At 33.1% G+C, this 23,980-nt stretch overlaps 3 protein-coding genes across 3 annotated transcripts; 1 reads left to right on the top strand and 2 right to left on the bottom strand.

The window, feature by feature from the left end:
* Positions 1 to 1,325: 1,325 nt before the first annotated feature.
* Positions 1,326 to 8,149, bottom strand: LOTGIDRAFT_154212 (hypothetical protein; the record flags this gene model as incomplete). Its single annotated transcript, XM_009061922.1, has 14 exons — positions 1,326 to 1,445; positions 1,663 to 1,728; positions 2,035 to 2,128; positions 2,442 to 2,530; positions 2,913 to 2,951; positions 3,228 to 3,315; positions 3,621 to 3,741; positions 4,078 to 4,207; positions 4,373 to 4,462; positions 4,633 to 4,725; positions 5,032 to 5,148; positions 7,135 to 7,246; positions 7,356 to 7,470; positions 7,972 to 8,149. 14 exons carry the CDS (start codon positions 8,147 to 8,149, stop codon positions 1,326 to 1,328), a joined length of 1,452 nt encoding a protein of 483 aa, XP_009060170.1.
* Positions 8,150 to 10,746: 2,597 nt separating this feature from the next.
* On the bottom strand, positions 10,747 to 11,717 carry LOTGIDRAFT_106366 (hypothetical protein; the record flags this gene model as incomplete). Its single annotated transcript, XM_009061923.1, has 2 exons — positions 10,747 to 11,144; positions 11,492 to 11,717. Coding segments are annotated over 2 exons (624 nt in total), but the record flags the coding sequence as incomplete, so codon positions are not given.
* A 6,824-nt stretch (positions 11,718 to 18,541) lies between these two features.
* Positions 18,542 to 23,511, top strand: LOTGIDRAFT_106842 (hypothetical protein; the record flags this gene model as incomplete). Its single annotated transcript, XM_009061924.1, has 7 exons — positions 18,542 to 19,554; positions 19,716 to 19,836; positions 20,161 to 20,282; positions 20,470 to 20,679; positions 20,920 to 21,023; positions 22,565 to 22,999; positions 23,360 to 23,511. The coding sequence occupies 7 exons, from the start codon at positions 18,542 to 18,544 to the stop codon at positions 23,509 to 23,511; spliced, it is 2,157 nt and encodes a 718-aa protein (XP_009060172.1).
* Positions 23,512 to 23,980: the final 469 nt, after the last annotated feature.

The following is a 23,980-nucleotide window of genomic DNA, read 5'->3' on the forward strand; positions in this document are numbered from 1 at the left end:
AAATACCAAGTTTTAATTTGCATAATGTCTTCAAAACAGGAAACCAAAACCAACTTCTGATTTCATACTAGAAGTTTGAATTAAACTTTAGATACAATTTTGTACATGATTTGGCAAAGAACACAATGATATAAATATATTTTTTGTAAGGGTGTTTACTAAATGAAATATGAAAGGACATATTCATAGTGTTGAATCTCAAATGTCTACAACTTTGAAAAAATATTTTATTTGGGGACCAATTTTAAATCTTATATATAACAGAAAAACAGTTTCAAATTTCTTTTAAATATTTATATTGCAGTCTACTCTAGGTTACCATATATTTCTTATAAAAGGCAGGGGGAGGGGGACGAAACTGAAGTACACCAGCATATCAGACGTGGTACAACATTGTAGCCATTTATATTATTGTATAATAAGAATGGTGAGAGTGAGAGATTGTATAATAATGTATGTATGATACTTGTATATTATTAAGGATGTAAATAGTAATAATTGTGTGTTTTAAACTACTAATAATACTATTGTCCAATTCATGGTTAATAAAAAAAAATCTTCACTGACTTTCACGTTTCATCAAGTTACCTACTCTGAGATTTCTAACATTTCATTATCTTATATGAAGGATTTTCGCTACTGAAATATAAGCCAGGGACTTCTTAGATGTTTTTCAACATTAAATCCAAAACAATCCTAAATTCAGGTCAAGTGCATACTAGGATATCTGGGACAATTGGAAAAAGGCTTATAGGGGGCTCAGACGTCGGTTATGTTTTAATACAGACGAGTCAGTCATATAATTAAATACAGGTCGAGTGGGTCCGCGGATGTCAGTGATAATTGAAATGCAGCCCAGATCCTCTAATGTCAATGATATTGAATACAGGCCGAGTGGGTCCTCGGATGTCAGTGATATTTGAAGGTAGGCTGAGTCATTCCTCGGATGTCAGAGATCATTGAATAAACTGAGTGTCAGCTGTCAAATAATTGAATACAGGTTGAGTCGGTCCTCGGATATCAGTGATAATTGAATACAAGCCAAGGTCCTCGGATATCCATGATAATTGAATACAGGCCGAGTGGGTCCTAATATGTCAGTGATATTTAAATGTAGGCTGAGTCAGACTTCGGATGTCAGACATCATTGGATACAGGTCGAGTAGATCCTCAGATATCAGATAATTGAATACAGGTCGAGTGGGTCCTCAGATGTCAGTGATAATTGACATAAATTATCTACTGAAGAAATGACTCGTTAAAAATATAAAATGAGTATTTAATAAGTTATTTACAAATTAATAACAGTATGAAATAATGTAACATTAGACTAAAGTTCCTTTACACTCTTGCCCAGTACAATCTGGAAATGGGAATATATCTGGAATGATTTGAGTCTCTGTGGTAAATTCTAAATCTGAGTCAGCGAAACCTTGGAATGTTAACTGAAAAACATATGCACATTTGAATTGATGAAATCTTTGACTAGTTCGAAATAACCCTTGTCGTGGATATAATTTGTCCGACAAGCTAACCATGAAACTTTGTTGCAGTAAAACTTTTAAATGAGATGATTATTTGCTATTATGATTAATTTTATTATTGAATCCCCTATAGAGTAGGCCTATTATAATGAAACACCATTTTGGAAGTTCAACTAACCTGTATAAAGAATGCTGTCCAGCCTATTTCAGGTTTTGTTAGTTCAGCTCTGTATACATTGTTACCCTATAAATAATGACTTCAAGATAAGTGAACAGAGAACATTTTAAAGGTTCGAACATCATGTGCCAACTGCGGAAATAATCGGATTTTTTTTCAGCATATATCATTTCCTTAGCTCTTGACACGTAATAATGATATTTAGGTGGTGCAAGAAAGTACAATATGAAACTGTCATCCTTTCTTAAAAATCTAAATGCTTGGTAGCTGGCTACGAGATCTAGACAAAGTATCAATAAGTTCACCACAGTCATCAGATAACGTGACTTCTATCAAGATTAAATAAATGCCCAGGAAAATTTTATTACGTACCATATCTTGTACATCATCTCTCAACCAAACTACGGGATGTGGCATGGGTTTAGAAGGGTCACCTGGGGTACCAACTAATAATCTAAAGTCACGTCTAAAAAAAAATGACAATACCACCAAGATCCATATAATAACTTCAATACTGGAAATATTCGTTTATAGTCGTGGAGAATTTATATAGTATTTCAAAGGCAAATCACTGTATCAAAGCTAGCTACGATGAAGCTCAGAACGAGAGCTATTGACGCTAGAGGTGCAGAACAAAAAGTTCAGGAAGCATTTGCGGCGATATGGCTCGGGGTTAACTAAGAAGCTCAGAGCTAGTTACTGTGCGTCACAAAGTTAGGTACTGTAAGTTTCTAATCAAATAAGATTCGAATTTACTACAAACTAAAGACGTAATATACCTATTCCCGTCTAGAGTTCTGGCATAAAACACATTGACTGTTTTAGGTTTCTGATTACAAGTCACTGTAATTCTACCACCCGATGGTGTCTAAAAATATAAAACATAACATGGTTGAGAACAAATTGATAACAAAGCATGGTTCAGTCAGTAAAAATTAATAACAAAACATGGTTCTGTCAGTACAAATTAATAACAAATCATGGTTCAGTCAGTACAAATTGATAACAAAACATGGTTCAGTACAAATTGATAGCAAAACATGGTTCAGTACAGATTGTTGATTATCCCCAAAGCCGTTGTAAACATTCAGCGTTATATGGACATTCCATCGACATTCTTGTTTTACCAAATACCAGGCGCCGTAGATTTTAGAAGGGCCAATTCATCTGAGAATATGAAAGATGTGTTACTGTGGGAGAGGGAAATGCTTCTGTAGATATGATTAAAATTATAAAGGATTTATTTTTACCTCTTCCCTCACCCATGTTAGTTGTGGTAAAGGTGTTTTCTGAAATAAAAATGTTGGTGAAACATGATGGTGAAATTTTCTCACTATATCTCAGCATGAGATACTATGATTTGTGAGGCTCTATACTGATTCCATATCAAACTGCGTTTAATACAAAACGTTACGTAGTCTAGTATTTTGTTATTTATAAAAGTGAGCAACTAAAATCATGACGTATTCCACTTTCACATTGTGTTAAACATTCTAAACATCCATGCTACAGCCACACTCAATTAATCGTTATGTTTTCTGAGATTATCATAGTTAAATACGTACTGTTATCACAGATAAATAGAAAGCTCTCATTGTAAACAATAAACTAATCTCATGACCAGCACAAGAATGTTCTGCATTTGGTAAAATTCTGCAAAAATAACAAATTGAGAGGTAAATCGTTAATAATTTGACACTTGGTGCTATAAGGTGTATTGTCCCATCCAAGTGACTAGCCGCTTTGTCATCTCCTCCCCTGACCCGCTGCTATAGCCTTGTCCTATGCCTAAACCATATCTATACTAAACGTATTAATCACTCAGCTCTCTAAGACACTGTTATAATCTTGCTGTGTGGTTGCTGTTAATATTTTGTGCCTAGTGCGACATCTGACGCTGATTTTTTTTTTTATCAATCATGAAGGATTTAAATATAGTGATTTGATTTTTTATTTACCTAAGGTATTTAGGTCCCATTAATTCCTTAAAATAAAAATGTGAGTCGTCTGGCAAGAAGAATTCATCACCTCCAGTAGAAACAACAAGTTTAGGTATGTTAGCATATCTATCATTGTAACCTGAACATAAAAAGGTGCCATTACATCACATTATTATAAATGAATAGTCAAGGGTAAGGGGGCTCAGGTCAACAGGTGATTTACATGATCTAAAAAGGTTTGTCTCATTTTTCATTAAATCCTACCGTGAAGCTCGGAGACCAGATCCAGTTTTTGCTGCAAAATATATCTTGAGCAACTGATGCCGACTGCGATCATCCAAGACAATGCCAGTAGCCATGTTCCTTTAAGAACGATGTAATAGGTTTATCTAGATTCGTTGTAATTCAAGTCGTTCTTCGAGGCGCAACTGTTCTGTTACTTGTCGGGTTGAAAGCCTTTTAATGGAAGTCTTACTAATTGGGTCAATAATATCAGCCATAGCTTGTGTCCACGGACTGTCTAAATCTTGTGTAAAATTCAGACTGTAATAATCTTTAAAAGCAAAAGTCCAGCCACCATAAGCACGGTAGTGATGATGAAGATTCTGAAAAAATAACAATTGTGTCTGGATAACAAAATTTCAGACATCGTACAATTTTCGTAGGATTGGTCATATTTTGATATTCCATTGTCTTGCATCGGCGAATGCACCATCAGGAGTTTTATTGCACATTTTCTCACCGTAACTGATTTACGAATTATCACCCACCTTCACCATATGTAATAAATCCATGACAATTGGTGCCATTGCAACAACCCTATTATCTACTGCTGCAGTTGTCCATGTTGTCCATCCTCTCTGAAACAAATAAATGTAATTGATAGCAAACACGAACATAGTTATATCCATCTTTAAAATGTGGCATCTGTGACATCACGAGATCTGGCAAAGATTTAGTATGATTCAATTTCAAAATGTTTTAAATGTTTTTGTCACTCCTTGATATATTATAATATTATGAACTTTACCTTTGAAGCCCCAGCTATAAAGAATTTATCTACTTTATTACCAACTTTATCCATAGCAAAATCAGCTATGGTATCTAAAGCACGAACTGAAGCCTGAAAATACAACTAAACTGTTACAGTACATTGCTAGTATGATACGAGAATCAAAAAGTAAAAAAAAAATTCCATATAAAATGCTGTTTACATTTTTCCATAAACGTTTCCTCAAAAGATAAAGTCATCAAAATCGTGCTGTATATAATTGTTTCATATGTTTTTATAACCCTATACGACATCCAATGGACTAGATGCAAGTAGCATAGAAATAATCTAATTCTATGAACAAAACCTTATCATGTTGCCATTAAGGAGAGGTGGGGTTTTATAATTTGCCCTACAAATTTATGTTAAACATCTTACCTTGGTCATTGGCATTCGAAGTAATAGATCAGGATTCGACCCATTTGTTTCTACAAATGTTTTCCATGTCCAGGCAATAATAGCATCTTCAGTTCTCTGTTTTTTAGTTGGATCAGCCTATTAAATAAATTGTGATAGGACTGTTCAATATAAGGCGCTGGCACAAAGTATTGTTTACAATATTGTGGTGTTAATATTTAGTAAAATAAGCAGAAGTAAGTAATTTGGAAAGGTTTTGCGGCCCTAAATTTTAAACCACGAGATAAAAATTTAAAATTTCTACTTATATTTATCCAAGCAATTCACTATTAAGTATAAAAATACTGATTATCATCATTAAAAAGAAAGAAGTGTTTCATCTATTTGAAATAACAACGAAAAGGTGCTTACTGGCAAGTCTAAAGTAAACTTTACAACGAAACAACTCGTAATACAGGTTCGTATGATTATTATGCATCCTCAATTGGATCTAATCGGCCACGAACAAGTATGTCGTGTAGATTTTGATTTTTAGAATAGGCCAATACCAGTTTGTTTGTTTGTTTTTATAGAAGACAGTTCGTAGTTTATTTTTTTAACTCTGAGTGGTATCGTTTAACTATACGGGAAGCTTGGCAAGAAATGTTATTAAATAGGAAAACAAATGGTATTAGGCCTATTTGGAAATCAAACTGAATATTGAGTCCAGAAGGTGAGGCAGTTTTTACTTGGTTTATCCAAAAGCTTTCTCTGTATAGTCTTCATGTCATGGGATTGATGTCTTCTTCATTAATTATATACTTGCTCAATCGGTTTGGTTTCACCTTCAAATTGGCCAAGGAATGGTTGATTGAGTTGAAGTGGTTCCCAATTGGTTTATCTTGATGTTGGGAGATGTCAAAACGATGGCCGTTAATTCTTTCTCTCAGAGAATTTTTAGTTTAACCTACGCGTTGTAAAGGGCATTTGTCACATGAAATTAGGTAAATAATATTCGTACTGAAACACGAAAGTTGGCCGGTAATCGCGAATTGTTTGTATCAGACATTGGTCATACTGATTAACAATGGGTAAGATAAACGATCAAAGAGTATATCATTAAACAATAAACGAGTATACCATAATGATATTAACGATAAACGTTTAATGAGTATATCATATTCTATAAACGAGTATACCATAACGATATTAACTATAAACGAGTATAAACTATAAACGACTATACCATAACGATATTAACTATAAACGACTATACCATAACGATATTAACGATAAACGTTTAATCAGTATGGTATTGACGATAAAAGTTTAGTGAGTATACCATTATGGTATTTACTATCTAAACGATCAACGAATATACCAAAATGATATTTACTGAAATGATCAACAAGTATATCATAATGATATTAACGATAAACTGTCAATGAGTATATCATACATGGTATTGACGATAAAAGTTTAGCGAGTATACCATTATGATGTTTACTATCTAAACGATCAACGAATGTACCAATAGGATATTTACTGTAAACAATCAACAAGTATATCATAATGATATCTATAAAGGCATTACCGAGTTGTAAATGGTAATTACCAGTCCTAAGGTTTTACCTTATAACTTGGTAATTCCTTTATAGTGAATGCGATATAATGATAACATACCCATTGAATGTTTATAGTAAATACCATAATGAACGTGTATCGTCAATATACACATTGAAGGTTTATCGTTAAAATACCATTATGATATATATTTATTGAACGTTTATTGTTAATATCATTATGATATACTTGTTGATTGTTTACAGTAAATATCATTTTGGTATAATCGTTGATCGTTTAGATAGTAAATATCATAATGGTATACTCACTAAACTTTTATCGTCAATACCATGTATATACTGATTGAACGTTTATCGTTCATATCGTTATGGTATACTCGTTTATAGTTAATATCGTTATGGCATACTCGTTTATAGTGAATATCGCTGTGGTATAGCCTACTCGTTTATGGTTAATATCGTTATGGAGCGTGTATAGTTAATATCGTTATGGTATACTCGTTTATAGTAAATATTTTTTGGGTATACTCGTTGAAAGGGTATGAAAACTCAATTACCCTACCTTGAACATAATTGGTTGATTTGGAATCATCTTTAAATCTGCACCTATAGTTCCAGTACTAACTGCCATCGCTGTTGTTAGTGCAACGAAATTATCAGTCCCGGTAGGTGGTCTTTAATAGAATAAGCATAAATAAAACAAATTATTCAATCCTGCATTCAAGTAGATTGCCATAAACAAGTAATTTCAAGAGCAGAACAATGACATAGAAGAAGCCTTACCCATTGTGGTTAGATCCACCTTCAATAAACATAAATGCAGCATCAGGATATCTGATTTTGTGTGGAATGGTAACTGTTAAATAATGCCACCAGATAGGTTGTGTTGATATCTCAGCTGTAATTTAATCACAAATTATAATTTGATAATTGTATGGATGAGAGTTTTCACTCCCGATAATCTGTTAATCTTAGGCTCAATATCTATATTTATGGCATTAATGGCTCATTCATTCTCTATAACCATTTTTTGTCAGTTGGCCTATATTATACTGGCTTGAAATGATCAAAATGGAATAGTCGGTTGCCAAGCAAAATACGCCCACTTACCTAATACATTTTCAGTATATCAAGGGCTGTAACTCCAACAATATTTGTCAAACTGTACCCAATTCTAACTTTTCAGATATTTTATTGGCATACATCCTACACAAAATTTTTATGAAAATTGGACGAACACTGTAGACTCCATCATGTTCATGTCAATGATGAAATGTGGTGAAATGATAGAGTGAAATACTGAGTCTCACAAAACACCGAGCCTAGAGGTTGATTTCATTTATTTTTTAAATTGAGGTCAATTGTATTATAAGGTATAATAGACAATCTAGTAACCTACCTGTCAACCATGTCTGTGACGTCATATTGAGTATATACAAAGTATGATCTTCGTGAACATAATGAGTTATTTCAAAATATTTATAAGTTGAATCTGGTCTGTTAACATAATCATCTAGCGGAGTTCCTAAAATTCCTGAAACTGTGACACATATTAGAATGTATAATTTCAGATTCATACTTATTGTCATTCAATCACCGGAGTGGACTTCAAACTTCGCCTATTTTTACTTATCTTCAAAACAGTTATCACGTGAAGTTAAATTTCTGATAAAAATTCTTGAGAAAATGTAAAGATACCATTATCAAACGCACTAACAAAATTTCCAAATAGGACATTTGATAATTATAGGCTATAACATAACAAGCTATTAACTGGTATCGGGAAGAAACCCTCCTACATCCTGCTCAACTTCCATTAGTTCGAATAAATTTATACTGGTAAATTATGTATATAAATATACGCATATGTGTATGTTACTCTTCCTTGAGCACAGCTCATGACTGGTTATATATTTAAGTTCCTTTTTTTAAAAACTAGGCCAACTATTGTAGGTATTAATATTACGTATCGAATGAACGTCGGTTAATTCTCAGGTGTTTCGGGTATTTTATTTTAGTAAATCTTCAATATAAAGTGTCATCTTTATAGTCCTTTAATCACGTAAATCGTACTATGTACTGTATATAATTTCCCTCATATATTGAGAAATAGTTTTAATATTTGGCTTGCATCGCAAACGCAATTTTCCAAATAAAAATATTTTCATTTCAATTTTCCAAATAAAAATATTTTTATTTCAATTTTCCAAATAAAAATATTTTTATTTCAATTTTCCAAATAAATATCCCAACCAATGAAAAAAAAATGGAAAAACAACAAGTTTCCAATAATGATGATTCAAGAATTAAAGATGGATTTCCGTGTTTTTTAAGAGTCAAATTAAGCGAACTATTAGAATAATTGGTGTATCTAATGAATTATCATGTATTCTTTATCATATCATTATTTTCTTATATTTCATATAAAGAGATTTTAATCATAAATGTCCATGTATATACAGTCTGGATAAACAAAAAAATACTTTTTGACCTTTCGTGATCGGTCACTCACTGGCAATTCTCTTCTAATTTAGCTTATGAATTAATTATGGACATGTGAGACATTAGGACACCTCTACTTTCTATTCATATAAGTATTAGCATATCCATTTTCATAAATGAAAATAAGGGAACCCATCTTTAAGGAAATCATCATAATCATTTTTCACTCAATACATCCGATTCAATGTGACGTTGTAGAAAACAATGTAAATTAAATGAATGGAGTATTACTTCCTTCTTTTCTGTACCATGTGGGCTAATGAAGACGGGTAACGCCGTGCGGGGTGCAATGGGGGAAATTTTGCCAGGACAGTGGCATTAGCCGGCTCTTTTTCGATTTCCAACTGTCGAGGGATCTTAAACGTGAACAGCCGGTAGCACACCGGGCCTCGGTTTATTGTCCCATCCGAACGACGAGTAAAGGGTGACATATATGAAATGTATCTTATGTGTATAATACAGCCTAACGCACTTCTCCTTGATTAGCTTTTAAATTAGGATATCTTAGCAGACAAGGTAGACATTTGCCCACATATCATCATTGTAAATTCTTTTATACAATAACATGCAGCATGAACTATATTCATCAGTCTCCTTGATGACAATGTCAGTAATGTAGCTTAATTGATATATTTTAAATGTTGTCAAAAGCTACTTCAAAACCTTCTTTTAAAAATATTGTAAAATTCGTTCTATATCAATTTCATTCTTTTGTGTTCACATACAGATATTGACGAGTTTTAATCAAGTCGAGGGCAGTAGCTCCATTCTTCAAAAAATCGACAAATTTGAACGGTTTAAAAAATCAGATGTCTCTATTATTCGGCTTACAAGAAATACCGAGGTAAGGACGACAGACAAGAGCCATTCTTATATGTGAAAATAGATGCATATTAGATCATTCCAGGAGACTTAAATTAGACAAGGAATCCGTAGATCACAGAGACCAGTGGCTGTGATATTGCTAAGCATGAGTATGGTTAGCTCAACACTAGCAGAACACAGTTGATTAGAAACATAGACCTTGATGGACAATTGTGAGTTACAGGTTGTGCACCTACACCTTAGTACTTTGAAATTGAACAAGGCAAGACCAAGGTTGCATACTGCTTTGTGTTGCCTTCATTTGGTGCAGAAAACAAGAATCAAATGTCACTTCAGCGATAATCATATCAGACTATGTTTCTTTAATTTTTCAAAATTATTTTGAATTTGAAATCTGTCAGCATTGTAGATAATATAGGGATTCTACTGAATTTTATGTATAAATAAGAATGAAGATAAGATGAAATAATTCTATATTTACAATTCAATGGGCATTAATACACAAGACATCAATTCAGAATAATTACAGAAAATTTCATTTTCAAATCAACTATTTCATTCAACGCTTTTCAGATCACTCTAAGTAAGAGGTATAAATAATTGGGAAATATAATGCTTTTTAGGTACTACATTGGCAAAAATTGTTCCCTTTTTGATTCTGCAGAGATGACATTAAAGACAGCCAGGCATAGAACATATGACATAATCAACTAGATATGACATTGTTGGCATTAACATATCAAAAACCAGCAATAACATTCACTGTTAGTTTAAAAAATATAGAACATTGACTTGTTAATTCAGAATAGCACATTTTCATCTTTTATCACAGAATTGTTTTCATAAATTATTGAACAAATTTCAAAGCATAAGCAAATAAACTGGAGGCATTACAAGAAGTTAACCATTTCTTCACATTACCAGGAACATTATCAACTTGTCCAGATTGCTGTAAAACAGACCACATAGCTACATCAGCTAGAGAACACCTATCACCAACAAGCCAACTACTTTTCCCTAACTTAGCATTCAATGACCTCATTACTGCAGCCCTCTCCTTGTTACTGCCATTATTATATTGTATTTGAGCTGTATCCAACCATTCATCTATCTGTGTAGCTTGAACAACATCTCCACTATCAAAACTCGAATCTAACAAACGCTGTAGATATCTAGCTACATTCACTTCACCTTCAATAGCTGTTTGTTTACTTGGATCCACCATTAATCTTGGACCAAACAGCACTGAAATGCATAAAAGGAGATAACTCTTTATAGCTTTCAGATTTTTCAACAATGATAAACTTTATAAGTGAAAATTTTAGTATTTTCTGGGTCCCTGACATCAGAAATATATCTTCATTATACTGCGAAAAAGCAAATACCAAAAAGCATGCAGTACTCATCTCAAAAGTTTGCTCGAATATTTAATGCACATCCAAGGACATTCTCGAACATACAAAAGAACAGTCTATGTTCAAAAGTTACAAATGTTGAATCTAATGAACTAAGGGTAACCAAAGAGTGTTCTATACCACTTATAACACCTTACAATGTATTTAACAAAAAAGTGCACAAATATCTTAACTTACCTTTTTTCCAGATAACAGTGAGAGCTATTTGGTAATCTTTACGAGACTGTACAAGGCCATTGTTAAAGAGATTTTGTATATTATCTGGTACGTAGGATACAGAAGAATGAAGATGAGTGGAAGCTAGTATAGAATAATGTTGTTGTAATTGGTGGTATAAAACTAATAATGAATAAGGTATAGAAGATGGATCGATGTAGACTACTATATCATGGAGTTTTCCAGTCTGAAAAATACATTATCATTTATTAGTGTGATGGAGACATCAGATTGGTCAATAATATTACTGCAAAGCATGAACCAGTGAGTGTTCATGGTGCTGGATAGTGTGAAATATCTTAAGTGAAGAAATGTTTCTGATAACAAGTCTCAGTCTTATAGATTTGTATAGGTCATGGTAGAATAAAGGCCTGAACATACAGAGTTACGTGCGTGCGTTTTCCATACAGATTGCCTCAAAGTGTTTTCATATGTCCATTCATACTCATGCTGAGTCCGGTTACCGCAACATCCACAGTGATTGCCACCCTTGAGAAATTTTGTACAGCGTCGCAATGCCAGGATAGGTGTGGGCCAAACAGCAGCCAGTTTCTAGTCAAGTCATTAACCATGGTACATTCAAATTTAACCAAAATGATCTTTTATTGTGACTCATGACACACATATTGAAAGTTGCAGACTGATGGAAACTGCATGATAAAACAGAACAAGGTTACAAGGACCAGTTACAATAATGTGGTGTGTGGCAGCATATCAGTAATTTGGAGTCCATCAAGTGATATTTTGAAAATAATTTTGTTGTGTGATTTGCGTTTTTCAAGAACAGTGCTTTGTATGTTCAGGCCTCAAACATGACAAAAGTCATGAATATAGATTATAATTACAACTAGGTGATCAGATGGCTATGGAACTATCTCCAAGATACTAAAAACATGCCATTGATCCCAACCTTCAAACACACTAGTTTTGGCTTTAGGCGCATGCTTGCTTCTTAAACTCAGTAAGTCATATTTACCTGTAAGGAAACTGGCTTAGAACTCGAAATTAGCCCTGTTTCAACTGATTTAGTAGTTGCTACATTATATTTCTTCTCTAACTGACCAACTTTATCTTGTATTACACCTAATCTTTTTAATACTTCTTCTTGTCTTCTCTCTAATTCTTCTACAGGAGTCATAGTACTCTACAAATATACAATATATAACTATACAAATACTACTTTATTTTCATTTTATGAAACAAACGTCCCCCTCAATTTCAAGATTTACTTTAGCAAATAATATTAATCTAACATCTATGAATCAGAAAGAATAATGCATTAAATCATTTGGATATACAAAACATATTCAGTTCGTGATTAGGTCAATATATTTCATGACAGAAGTATACCTGTGAATAAAAGATAAACCCTATCAAAAACCAAATTACAAGACATGATGTATATTGTTGATATTGGCAATAGGAATAAATACTTCAAGCTGTTCAACTGACCTCACTGACATTTCAAATTTTCTTATTTCAAGATTAATACATGATAACAGTAGAACACACCTTTAATCTCAACATTCAATATCTAGAATTCAATATATAATAATTCAAATAGGAACAGCAATTATCATTGTAAAGAAACATAGAAATTCTTTTGAAGAACTAGCATCAATAGTGAATTTGGCCTGTAGCTACACCTTACATTACATATTTACACCTAGATATTTTAGAATGCAAAATTCTTTTTCAATACCAGAAAAGATGAAATATCCACTGAGCTAGGCTTAAAAAATGTGTCCTCATCACCAGAATCATAACCAAAAATTCAGAGCTATAAACAGACAAGGCTAACAAAAGTTTTCCAAATCAAATCTTTTTTTGTGAGTAAATATATCAATATGATAAACAGAAATCTGTTTGAGGGAAATTCTTGGCTAACAGGAAAAAAAACATAAGATCAAATGACATTATGAAGTGGTTGTGGAAGTACAACTCTGTTTATATAATAGCTGGGTGTTACAATTATAATCAACTTGTTTCATCTCATTCATAGATAAATCTAGGCCAGTGCAACAGATACTCTATAACTGAAAATTACTTAATATTGATATTTCAAATATTGTTAGAATAGTTTAATTTTTCTAAATATACTGGTATCTTTGTATACAAGAAGATGTCTAATTAAATTATATTACTGTTTTGTTTCCCTGTTATTATTGGTGTTTAATCAAATGAAATTCATTACAAAAAGTATTTAAATTTGCACATGGTCTTTATATAGAATAAGAAGCTGATCTTAAAGTGAATCATTCACAAATCCCCTACATCTCATAGCCTATAATTTTAAGATAATATAATTTAATTGATACCATCGACGAATCAATAGAGTCTTCCATTCAAAATTACAAAGAATAAATAATACAAACTCAATATTAGAATGGCTCGAGTTGAGTTCAGTATATTTGTTAAACTGTATATATTAGTATTTGTTAAATATTTGTCACCAACTGGTCCACTTTAACTTTTACCTCAAACAACTTAGCTGGTTGATCAAACTAACAGAATTCAAGTCACAGTTACAAATCTACCTTATAAATCTACGACAGGGAAAAAAAATTACCATATTAAGCATTCCACTAACAAATTATGGGTTTTACAGATACCATAGAGGACAAAAATTTAATTTAATTACTTTTCCTTCCTTTTCAGTCTTTTGCTGTGTGACACTTTTTAAGCTTTCTCGATCTGGACATGTTAATGTATATCGTGCTCGAAGTCCAGCTTTAGTAAATATTTCAAAATCATCACTTTCATCACTAAGAGTACTTAATTCTCTAAATAAACTATAATTACTATTTTCTCTAGAACTAGGATAAGTGGTAGCCAAACTAATCCTTCCAGGAACTATTAGAGGTGTAGAACTCACACTAGATACATCAGTTTTAGAAATTTTTTCCTCCATACATGGACTAGATTGTGATAAGTTATGGGAAGAATAGAGAACCATACTCTTCCATTCTTCCCCAGTATCACTATCAAATCTTTGTAAATGCACATTAGGACTTTTTTCAGCACACTTGCGTCTATCTCTTTCTAATGTGCTATAATCACTGATAATTGTTTTAACATCTTCCTCTTCTTCTCGTGAGCGACAATTCCTCACAATATCCCGAATTTCATTTCGAAATCTTGAAAACACGTTTCCCATTACTTTTCCTATTATTTTATAGTGAGCATAGTAGAGATAAATTATTACAGCTAACAAAAATGTACTGATAATTTAGTTTCACACACGTCTGCCACAAGTTTCCCTCCATCTTTTGGCCAACACTTCAACACAACTACAAGTGAAAGCAGAAGTATCAGGTTTCACCCTTCCTCTAATGTATATAGAGAAAAGACTAGCAGATGGGATTCTTAGTCAAATAACATGGGTCAAATGTATACATACTAACTTCATTCATACAATATTTCAACTGAACTCAAGTCAGAAGTTCTTATTGTACCACAATCATGATATTGCTACCATTTGCTATCTATTACTGAGTAGAATAGGTTTACCAAAAATATTTTGCTGTTGGTCGTTAAATAAATAAACCACATAGATTTCACATAAGCTCATTGTTTCACATGTTCATACCTACAGAAAAGTTAGTCTTGTTTTAAAAGTGATGGTTCACGATATTCGGAGGTCAATTGTACCTTGGTCTCAGAAACGGGAATTGTTCAGCTTAGCTAATCAGAAATAGTCTTCACAGCTTACTGGCTAAATTTTATCCTTCTTGACAAGGTGCATCCATAATTATCCATGTTTAAAAATTACATTGACGATTTGCCTTTTCAAGATAATATAGAATAATTAAATCATGATTCTGTTTACAAGGTATCACGCAATTTGATTGGATAGCAGAGGTCACGTGCATTCGGTTTATATCTGTGTAAACAGAATGGTAAATATAAGCTCCGCCCCCTTAACAGATTACTTTTATCATTGAATTTGATTGACGTGGCCACCACACGGGGTCAATGTCATTCCTTCGAACATCAACAGAGAACGAATTCTGGACTTATTTAGAACTTGCCTTTCAAAAATTGAACTTTCAACGTGGCCACTCCATATAAATAGTTTACATATCTATTGCTGATTGACTGTTCTCTTGGACGTCTCTATTGTTAGTATCAGTTCATTAGCGTTATGTTAAAATGTTATGTATTTATGCGCCAACTTAGTGCCTTAAGTTGTTGTTATATTATACAAATATTTAAACACTTATTCGAGTTGATTTAATTATAAATATACGCGGATTTATACAATATACACAGGTTTTTTCTGTTTATACATCGATAAACTGAAGAATGTTCAGGTGATTCCTTAAACCGTTCAGGGCTCAATAATCAAAAACTATCCACACACAATATTTCACCAAGATTCATCACAATTTGTCGACTTGTGTTTACAAGTAAAAATGGAGTAGGACGGAATCATTAACTGACCTGAGTGACGCCAACGCCAAATAATTATTACCTCCCATTAAATACAAATGTTATAGTGCTATCCAATCAAACTTGTCAGCCCTCACTTTTTCAGAAGATAGCTTGCCAGAAAAGGTAACATACGCCCACTAGCAGATGTCAGAAATGATAAAACAGTCTTTAGTGACTTACGTACGAATTTTTTCATATTAAAGAAAATTTTATTGGTTTGAAATCAATGATATATAAATTTACTGCCAGTTATTTATGCTGAGTAATATCACAAAATATTTCAAAATCAATATCAATAACCCATCAAATTATCAAATCACACAGGGCAAAAAATTGTTAAGAGTGAAATCGTTGAAAATTGTGCTCATGAACCAATTTTGAACTCAAAAATCAAATTTGAACTTGACCAAGATCTCATCAATGTACATTATCATATCAAGTTCCATTAAAATCAGTTAAAAACTGTAGTCTCTATTGTGTTCACAAGAAATATTGACGTGTTGACGGACATGGGACCAACGGACATGGGAGATGGCAATAAACATCTACATTTCCATTTTGGCGTATAAAGCCATGCCATTCCCAAAGATTATTGTCCAAAAAGGACAAACTGTAGCTGTGGCATCATTATAACAATGAATCTTAAAGTTCATCGTCGAAATTTGAACCCTCAAATCCATGTGTATCCATAATTATTCACGTTTAAAAGTTAAAAATTTGACTTGAATTTTAGTGAGACTATGCCATATAGAAAACACATATATATAGGAATAGACAGTAAAATTTCTAGTTTGAGGTATAATGGAAGGGATTTTCATGCGTTTTAGTTTTAGTACTTCTTAGATCAGACTATTAAATCACAATAAAGACCCAAATCAATCCCTGAAAATGCTGACTGTTCCCCTTTAATGTGAAGCAGAATCATGCCCTTGTCTTCACTTTGAGAGGCCCAACACAATACAGGCACTCTGACAAAAATTATTTCAATATGCACACTGGCTATGTTCTCCCTCATTTCATGGCACATATTGTGTCTTTGGCTGCCTACAGAAGTACCAGAACAGATAAGATGGAACATAATGGGTCAGCTAGGTTTGGGTGTTTGTTTTTTAAGCCATTTTGATGGCCAAGAATGCAATTTGAATTAAGTGACTTTTTTAGGGTTAGGTAGAGATGGCCTGATATGTTTAATAATGCTCGGTTTTAATAAAAGAAATTACAGACAGGGTCAATTCGGCAAAATACAGACAAAATATGTCAAAATGATGAAACCCTCTGCAGCCTCATTTTTTGAACATTCTCGTGATTGTTAGTTTAAATTCACCTTTTCAGCTTGATCTTCATAATAGCCTTTCATTTTATACATAACAGACGACATTTTTATGTCTTCACCTGTTGAATAATATGGTTTCATGCCATACATTTTTGATAAACTTGATGTAACTGCCTTACAACTTATTGGACACGATGTGATTAAAGGGAGATAATCCAGGAATATTTACGCATGGTCACTTTCGGTGACACCAATCCGACCTTAAGGCAGATCGCCCTTGAGGTGAAACGTTTCAGTGTAACTATAAGACAGTCTTTCCCACAGAACTATAATAATCATAACTATTACAGTTTTATCGTATGTTATGTGAGATGTTATCCACGGGATGCCTCTTAGGCGCTTGTCTGGATCTAATCGGCGCCCTTATGTAGTGGTACTGCACATCAAATTGCCTGAATTTCTCCAGTGGGCCGTCATGGATAGGAAACCCAAAACCGTGACCGACTCAGACTAGAGGTTTTAGCCATTTTAGGACAGTTTCTTTTATTTCGGAGCAATATACTGTCCCATTTACCCCCTCCTTCTAAAATTGGCCTACCAAAGCTTATGGATGGAATAAATAATATTGAGTAACATAAACATTCTGTGTTCATAGCTTCTTTTAAGGGCGATTTGACTACTGTCCGAATTGACCTGCGTCTCATTAATTTCTAAAATGTAACGAGCCATTTCATTGGTTTATATGAGCAGCGCTTCAAAAGTGATGTATGGCACTAAATCACAATAATTCTATCTATTTTTGCCATATTAAAGTTAATCTAAATAAAAATACAAAGTACTGCAATCCTTTTCTACTTAAAAAGTTTAATACCCATGAACTACTTTGCAATATTCAATATTTCGTCTCGTTGCAATCAACCAATCAACTTCTGTTTTACAGTCTTGACCAGATCACTTTGTCTGGCCGAATTTCTGTTGAAATTTGTTATTTCTTTCGTATGGTGTACTATAAATGTCAAAATTTTTACTGGATTGAGGCGCATATCGTAAAGGCAGATATATGTGGACATGGCCACGTAAGAAATTTGCAAGAATAAGATTGACAAGCATCAAAAACCGAAGCACAGCCCGCTTACTACAGGCCATGACAGTCACGTGATCATGAATTACTAAAATGGCGGCTTCCAAAAATTTTCAACATGGAATCTAAAAACACCTAGAAATATGGACTACCTTCAAACTGTATCAATGCAACTATTATTATGGATGATAAAGGTCTGTAAATTACAGAAAAAATCTTGAAAATGTCCACGAGATCAAGGCGGTCAAGGGGTCGGCCACCAAAGACCCCTTTGTCAAATAACCGAACAAACTTTTTGAGAAAACCCAAAGCTTTTACTAGCGCAGCCGCAAGCGAATCAAGTTCAAGATCAAGTACTCCCGCGAGTGGTTCCCCTGCCTCATACTTTAGTAAGGGCAATGGAAGATCGCTTAGAGCAAAGAATAGAGAGACTGGACACAGAATTAGAAATTTCATCAGCCATGGAGGTTTCCTGGAAGAAGATGATGATAGGTCCAATGCATCATTGGCTGATCTTGATCCTGATGCATCAAGTGATGTTACAGGTGACTTAGATGGTGATAACAGTGATGTACCTTTTGATGAACTAGATGATGCAGCTTCAGACATTAGTGAAGAGAGCTTTAGTACTGTCAGTAGTTCTGTGAGTCGTAGAAGATTATTCCACCGATGTCCAAAGACACCAGAGTTACCAGAAGATGTTGAGATTCCAGAGGTGATATTACCTGTCAGCTCGAATGATCTTCTCATACCAAATGAAAATGTTATGTTAGCTGTATCTGTTTTTGAAGTTCTTAGACATTTTAGAGTTATTTTGAGGATTTCACCCTATACATTTGAGACATTTACTGCAGCATTACTATGTGAAGAACAATGTACATTATTAGCAGAAATTCACATTTGTTTGATTAAAGCAATTTTAAGAGAAGAAGAAGCCAATGGAACGACATTTGGTCCACATGATATGAAAGATAGTGTTAACATTGCTCTATATTTAGCTGACGGCATGACATGGCCTGAATCTGTGCGTGCTTATCTTGACAGTGATACCCATCCTGAATACCGAAGTGTTTTACCATATTTAGAAAATAGAGACTTTCCATTTGTTCCCTATGAAGATAAACTACATGTATTAAAGACATTGACAGATCTTTTTCTAACAACCAATAAAGTGAGAGAAGAAATAACAAATGAAGGAAATATAAGATATGATGATCATTGTCGTGCTTGTCATAAGTAAGTCATGGATTATAAATTTATACAAAATATGTGGCTTTAATTACTTTATTTTGAAATGACAGAAATATGAGTTTTTTTTTTTAATTCAATCAATCATTGTGCCCTGTTGTTCTTTGAGATAGGAGATGTTGATTTTGAAGAAATATTTTATTTTTCAGATTGGGAGATTTGTTGTGTTGTGAAACATGTTCAGCTGTTTATCATTTGGCTTGTGTAGATCCACCAATGGAAGAAGTACCAGATGATGACTGGTTGTGTAGTGTTTGTAGAGCACATCAGGTAAATTCAGCATACTCGTCAGCTCATCAGCTTGGAAGAGTTTATTTAAAAAAAAAAAAAGTTGTTTGGATGTGAAAATAAACCAATGCCTGCTTTGCTACAGAGACTGTGTTTCATTATGCCCCAACAGATTTACAATTGGCTAATGCCTGGTCAAATTTCCGTCCTTGTGCACCGCTGTTTTTATTATTCCAATTAGGTGCATTTAAGTAGCAAAAAGTATCGATTAAGGTTTAGGGCAAAACTGTTTTATCAGTATAGATGTTGTGATGACTTCTGATACATTATCTTGAATAATGCTTATTAATGAGTTATAATTTGTAGGTGAAAGGGTTAACTGATTGTATATCAGAAGCTGAGAAGAGTGGGTTACTATGTAGACAAGAACCTATAGGATATGATAGACATGGAAGGAAATACTGGTTTCTTATTAGAAGAATAATTGTGTAAGTATCTTTATCAGAAATTATTAGTTAAGCACTTTATCAGCTAAGATATTTTAAAGTTAAATCACATCTATTTCCTTCTTGTTAAATATGATATATTATTTATATATTATATATCCTTTCAAGAAATGCTTTTCATTTGTCATATTAAAACTATGACTATTAAATGTATAAATTTATATTATAGAGAAGGAACAGAAGAGTGTTGGTATTATAGTTGTAAAGCTCAGTTAGAAGAATTATTACTAACATTAGATAGAGAATTTTGGGAGAAAGATCTAGTATTATCTATAGAAGATATGAAAGAAGATATATTAAAACAGATGAATATAACGGAAGAATTAACCAATGCTTCTAAAGGCAATAAAAAATCGGTTTTAGAAATAGAGACAGGTTTGTAAATTACTGAATTCAAACATCTCTTAGTATTAGTTATTTTAATATTGGAATTAGGGGTTGAAAGCCAAAGCCTGGCCGACTCTTGGAAGCACTGGCCTTGACATCAATAGTTGACCTTGAGGATGATTCATACCATTTCTTAGCAGGTATGATTTATGATGTTTTTGATAATGAAAATTTTGCATACTGACCCTTAAATATATTTGCAATATTTTTTAGAAAATATAGAGAAGCTTAGAAAAGAAAGAGAATTAAAGAAAGAAGAAGAGGAAAAAGCTAAAATAGAAGAAGAAAAGAAAAAAGAGTTAGAAAAAGAAGAAGAAAAGAATAAGGAAGATGAAAGTAAACCTGTGGAAAATCAGGAAGAAAAAATGGATGTTTCAATGGAATCAAAAACTGAAATTGTAAGTTGAGAAACAGTGAAATTTTAGGTGAATCCAAAAGTCATTCCCACTTATATTAATTTGAAAGTTTGTTTACACCCCATTTCAAAAAATACCTCTTGCATGATCTTTAGAAATTGGAGTCTGTCAAAGGTAGCTTTATTCTTGTAACATGGCTAATATTCCTGAAAAGACTTCTAGACTCGCTGATTGTATATTCTGGTTGATAGTTGCATTTGACAAAAAGTGAGAAAACTAAAATTACCTGACAAGCAACTAGATTTTGTCCAAATTAATACCAATCCTTTATTTATCGTAGGAAAACTCATTGAGCCAAGACACTACTACATCAACAACTGCAGCTACTGTGACTAGTACTACAGATTCCGAGGGTAGTAGTGAAACAGTTCAAACTACAGTACTAACAACAACTACTACTCTAACAACATCAGAAACTACTGTAGTTACTCAAACAACATCTATAGCTAATGATTCTAATGGTGGTAGTGAACAAACTAACAATAATAGTGTCGACGAGAAATCCACAGAGAAAAGAATCATCTCTCTCCAGTCCCTACTACCTAATACAGTCAAGGGTACAATGATGAAACGTGATGGACAGGGTAAAACATTGTTACTAGTGAATCGTGAAGGTGGTAAAGTAACGTTATCAGTTGCACCAGCTCAGTCTAAAGGTGATGTGAAGAATGATACATCTGTATCTGTTGTATCTAGTACCACTTCTACCAATTCCTTATTAGGTAAGATACAAAATTTTTTCGTATCATTTTCATGTTTTTAAAGAAAATTTTTTTTTCTTAATTTTAAAGCAAACTTGGCAACATGTTTTTTTTTACTATGTTTGAAGAAAGTCTTTGTCACCATCGGGTCTTTTGTGAGTGGCAAGCCAAACCGATAATTTCTCTTTTCCTTTTCATTTGAAATAAAGAGAAAATTTTCCTTTTACAGAGTCAAGAAAGATGATGACAACAAGATCTAAAACTGGTTCACTAACGCCAAAACTATTCACCGATTCCATTACAACTACCACCAGTTCCTTTAAATCTGCTCTGAGTAAATCTCAGTCTGATGATGTTCTAGTCATAAGTAAAGAAGGAGACATTACTCGTATAGCTAGAAATAAAAACAACTCTTCTTCAGTCTCAGTTACCCAATCACAATATTTTAAACTTGGTGTGTATTTGTTTGCTTTCATTATCTTATCTTTGCTGTTACTCAATTTTTCTGAATTTTTGAATTATTTTGAGGAAAATCTGAGCTCCAAATGTGCTAACTGTAATTGAAACAATGTTCATTCATTTTGCATATTTATTGCTTATGACCAAAACAGTAGTGATTTGATGGAACATGCAGTAACTTATTCCTAAATACCAGGAAAATTAACACTGGCCTGGCAAAATATTTCCTGTTTTCATGCTCTTTTCGATAGCATAATAAGACATCGATAAAAGTGAATATGTGAGAAATGTTACTCAGAAGAAAAAATAATGACCTTAAACAACTTTGTATCAGTGATATGTTTATTTTCAGGAATGGAGGGTAATTATAAAATGTATCAAAACCAGTATTCTACCAATACATTAGCTCTAAATAAACATCAACATAATGAAGACAGAGATAAACGGCGTAGTCTCTCTCATAAATTTAGTCTCACACCATTAGCAGAGTTTAAATGGAATGGTGCTGTACATGGAAATCGTATTTTGACTGTCTCCACATTAAGATTGAGTATCACCCAGTTAGAAAACAACATTCCAACTCCATTTCTACATCCAAATTGGCCAATACATAGAACGAATTGGCAGAAAGCTGTTCATATGTGTCACAATCCACCTGATTTTGGGCTTGCACTAGCTATTCTAGAAGCTTGTATTAAGCCAGTTGTATGTAATCCAGTATGGACCGATCATTTAGGTAAGATACTGTTCTGTTATATAGCTAATCACACTTGATCCAGTTCATCAGTAAATTTCCCGGCTTGCAAGTGTTAATGCCTTTGAGCTTGAAGGTCCATTGTCAGGCTTAAGTTCAAATTAATAAACTTATAAGTTACATTTTTGGGGGTTTATGGATTTAGAATGTGTAAGTTATGAATAATTATATTGACTTATAGTACTTTTGACAGTTAATACTATTTGTCAAGCCGATACTAGACTGACTTGGGTCAAAAATCAAACAGACTACAGTCCAACTGTACCTACTATAATAATAATTCTGTTGATACAATTATATTCAGAGTGGTAAAAATATAATTGTTTTCTTTCTAAATAACAGGTCACAGTAAGCTTCAGAGAATAACATCTGCTGAAAAAGAAGAAATGAAAAAGAAAGAAAAAAGGAGGAATGAAGATGAATTTGATGGCAGAACAGCTATATGGATAAAATACCCTTTGGGCCTGAAACATCAGGTAAGCTACCACAGTTGAAATATTTCAAATCTTGTTTTGGAATAAAGTTTTTCTATTTCTTGGGGTGTTATTATGAACATAGTTAATTACTTATATATCTTTCTGATGAACTCCTCTATTGATTAAATGAGGAGAAATTCTGCACTACAATTATACAGAGATTGGATCTTATATATGACACCAAGTCAACTTTTGAGTATTGAATTGATATAACCTATTACTTGTTATTATTGAAGGTGTGGAAGATGAAGGGAGAAGAATATAGGGTAACAGTTAGTAATGGTTGGCAATGGTTAAGTTCAACTCGTACTTATCAACCATTATCTCAAGATAGTGTTGGTTTACGCTCAGTTGCTTATAAGATCAGACAGCGCAAACTTCGTGAATATAAGGCAGCAAAAATGTTAAAAGCTAAAAATAGAAGCAATATCAAAGCAGAAGTGAAGTCAGAAGAAACTATGGAAGTTGATGGAGAAGGAAGTCTGGA

Source organism: Lottia gigantea (assembly GCF_000327385.1).
Source record: "Lottia gigantea unplaced genomic scaffold LOTGIsca_5, whole genome shotgun sequence".
NCBI classification, from domain to species: Eukaryota; Metazoa; Mollusca; class Gastropoda; family Lottiidae; genus Lottia; species Lottia gigantea.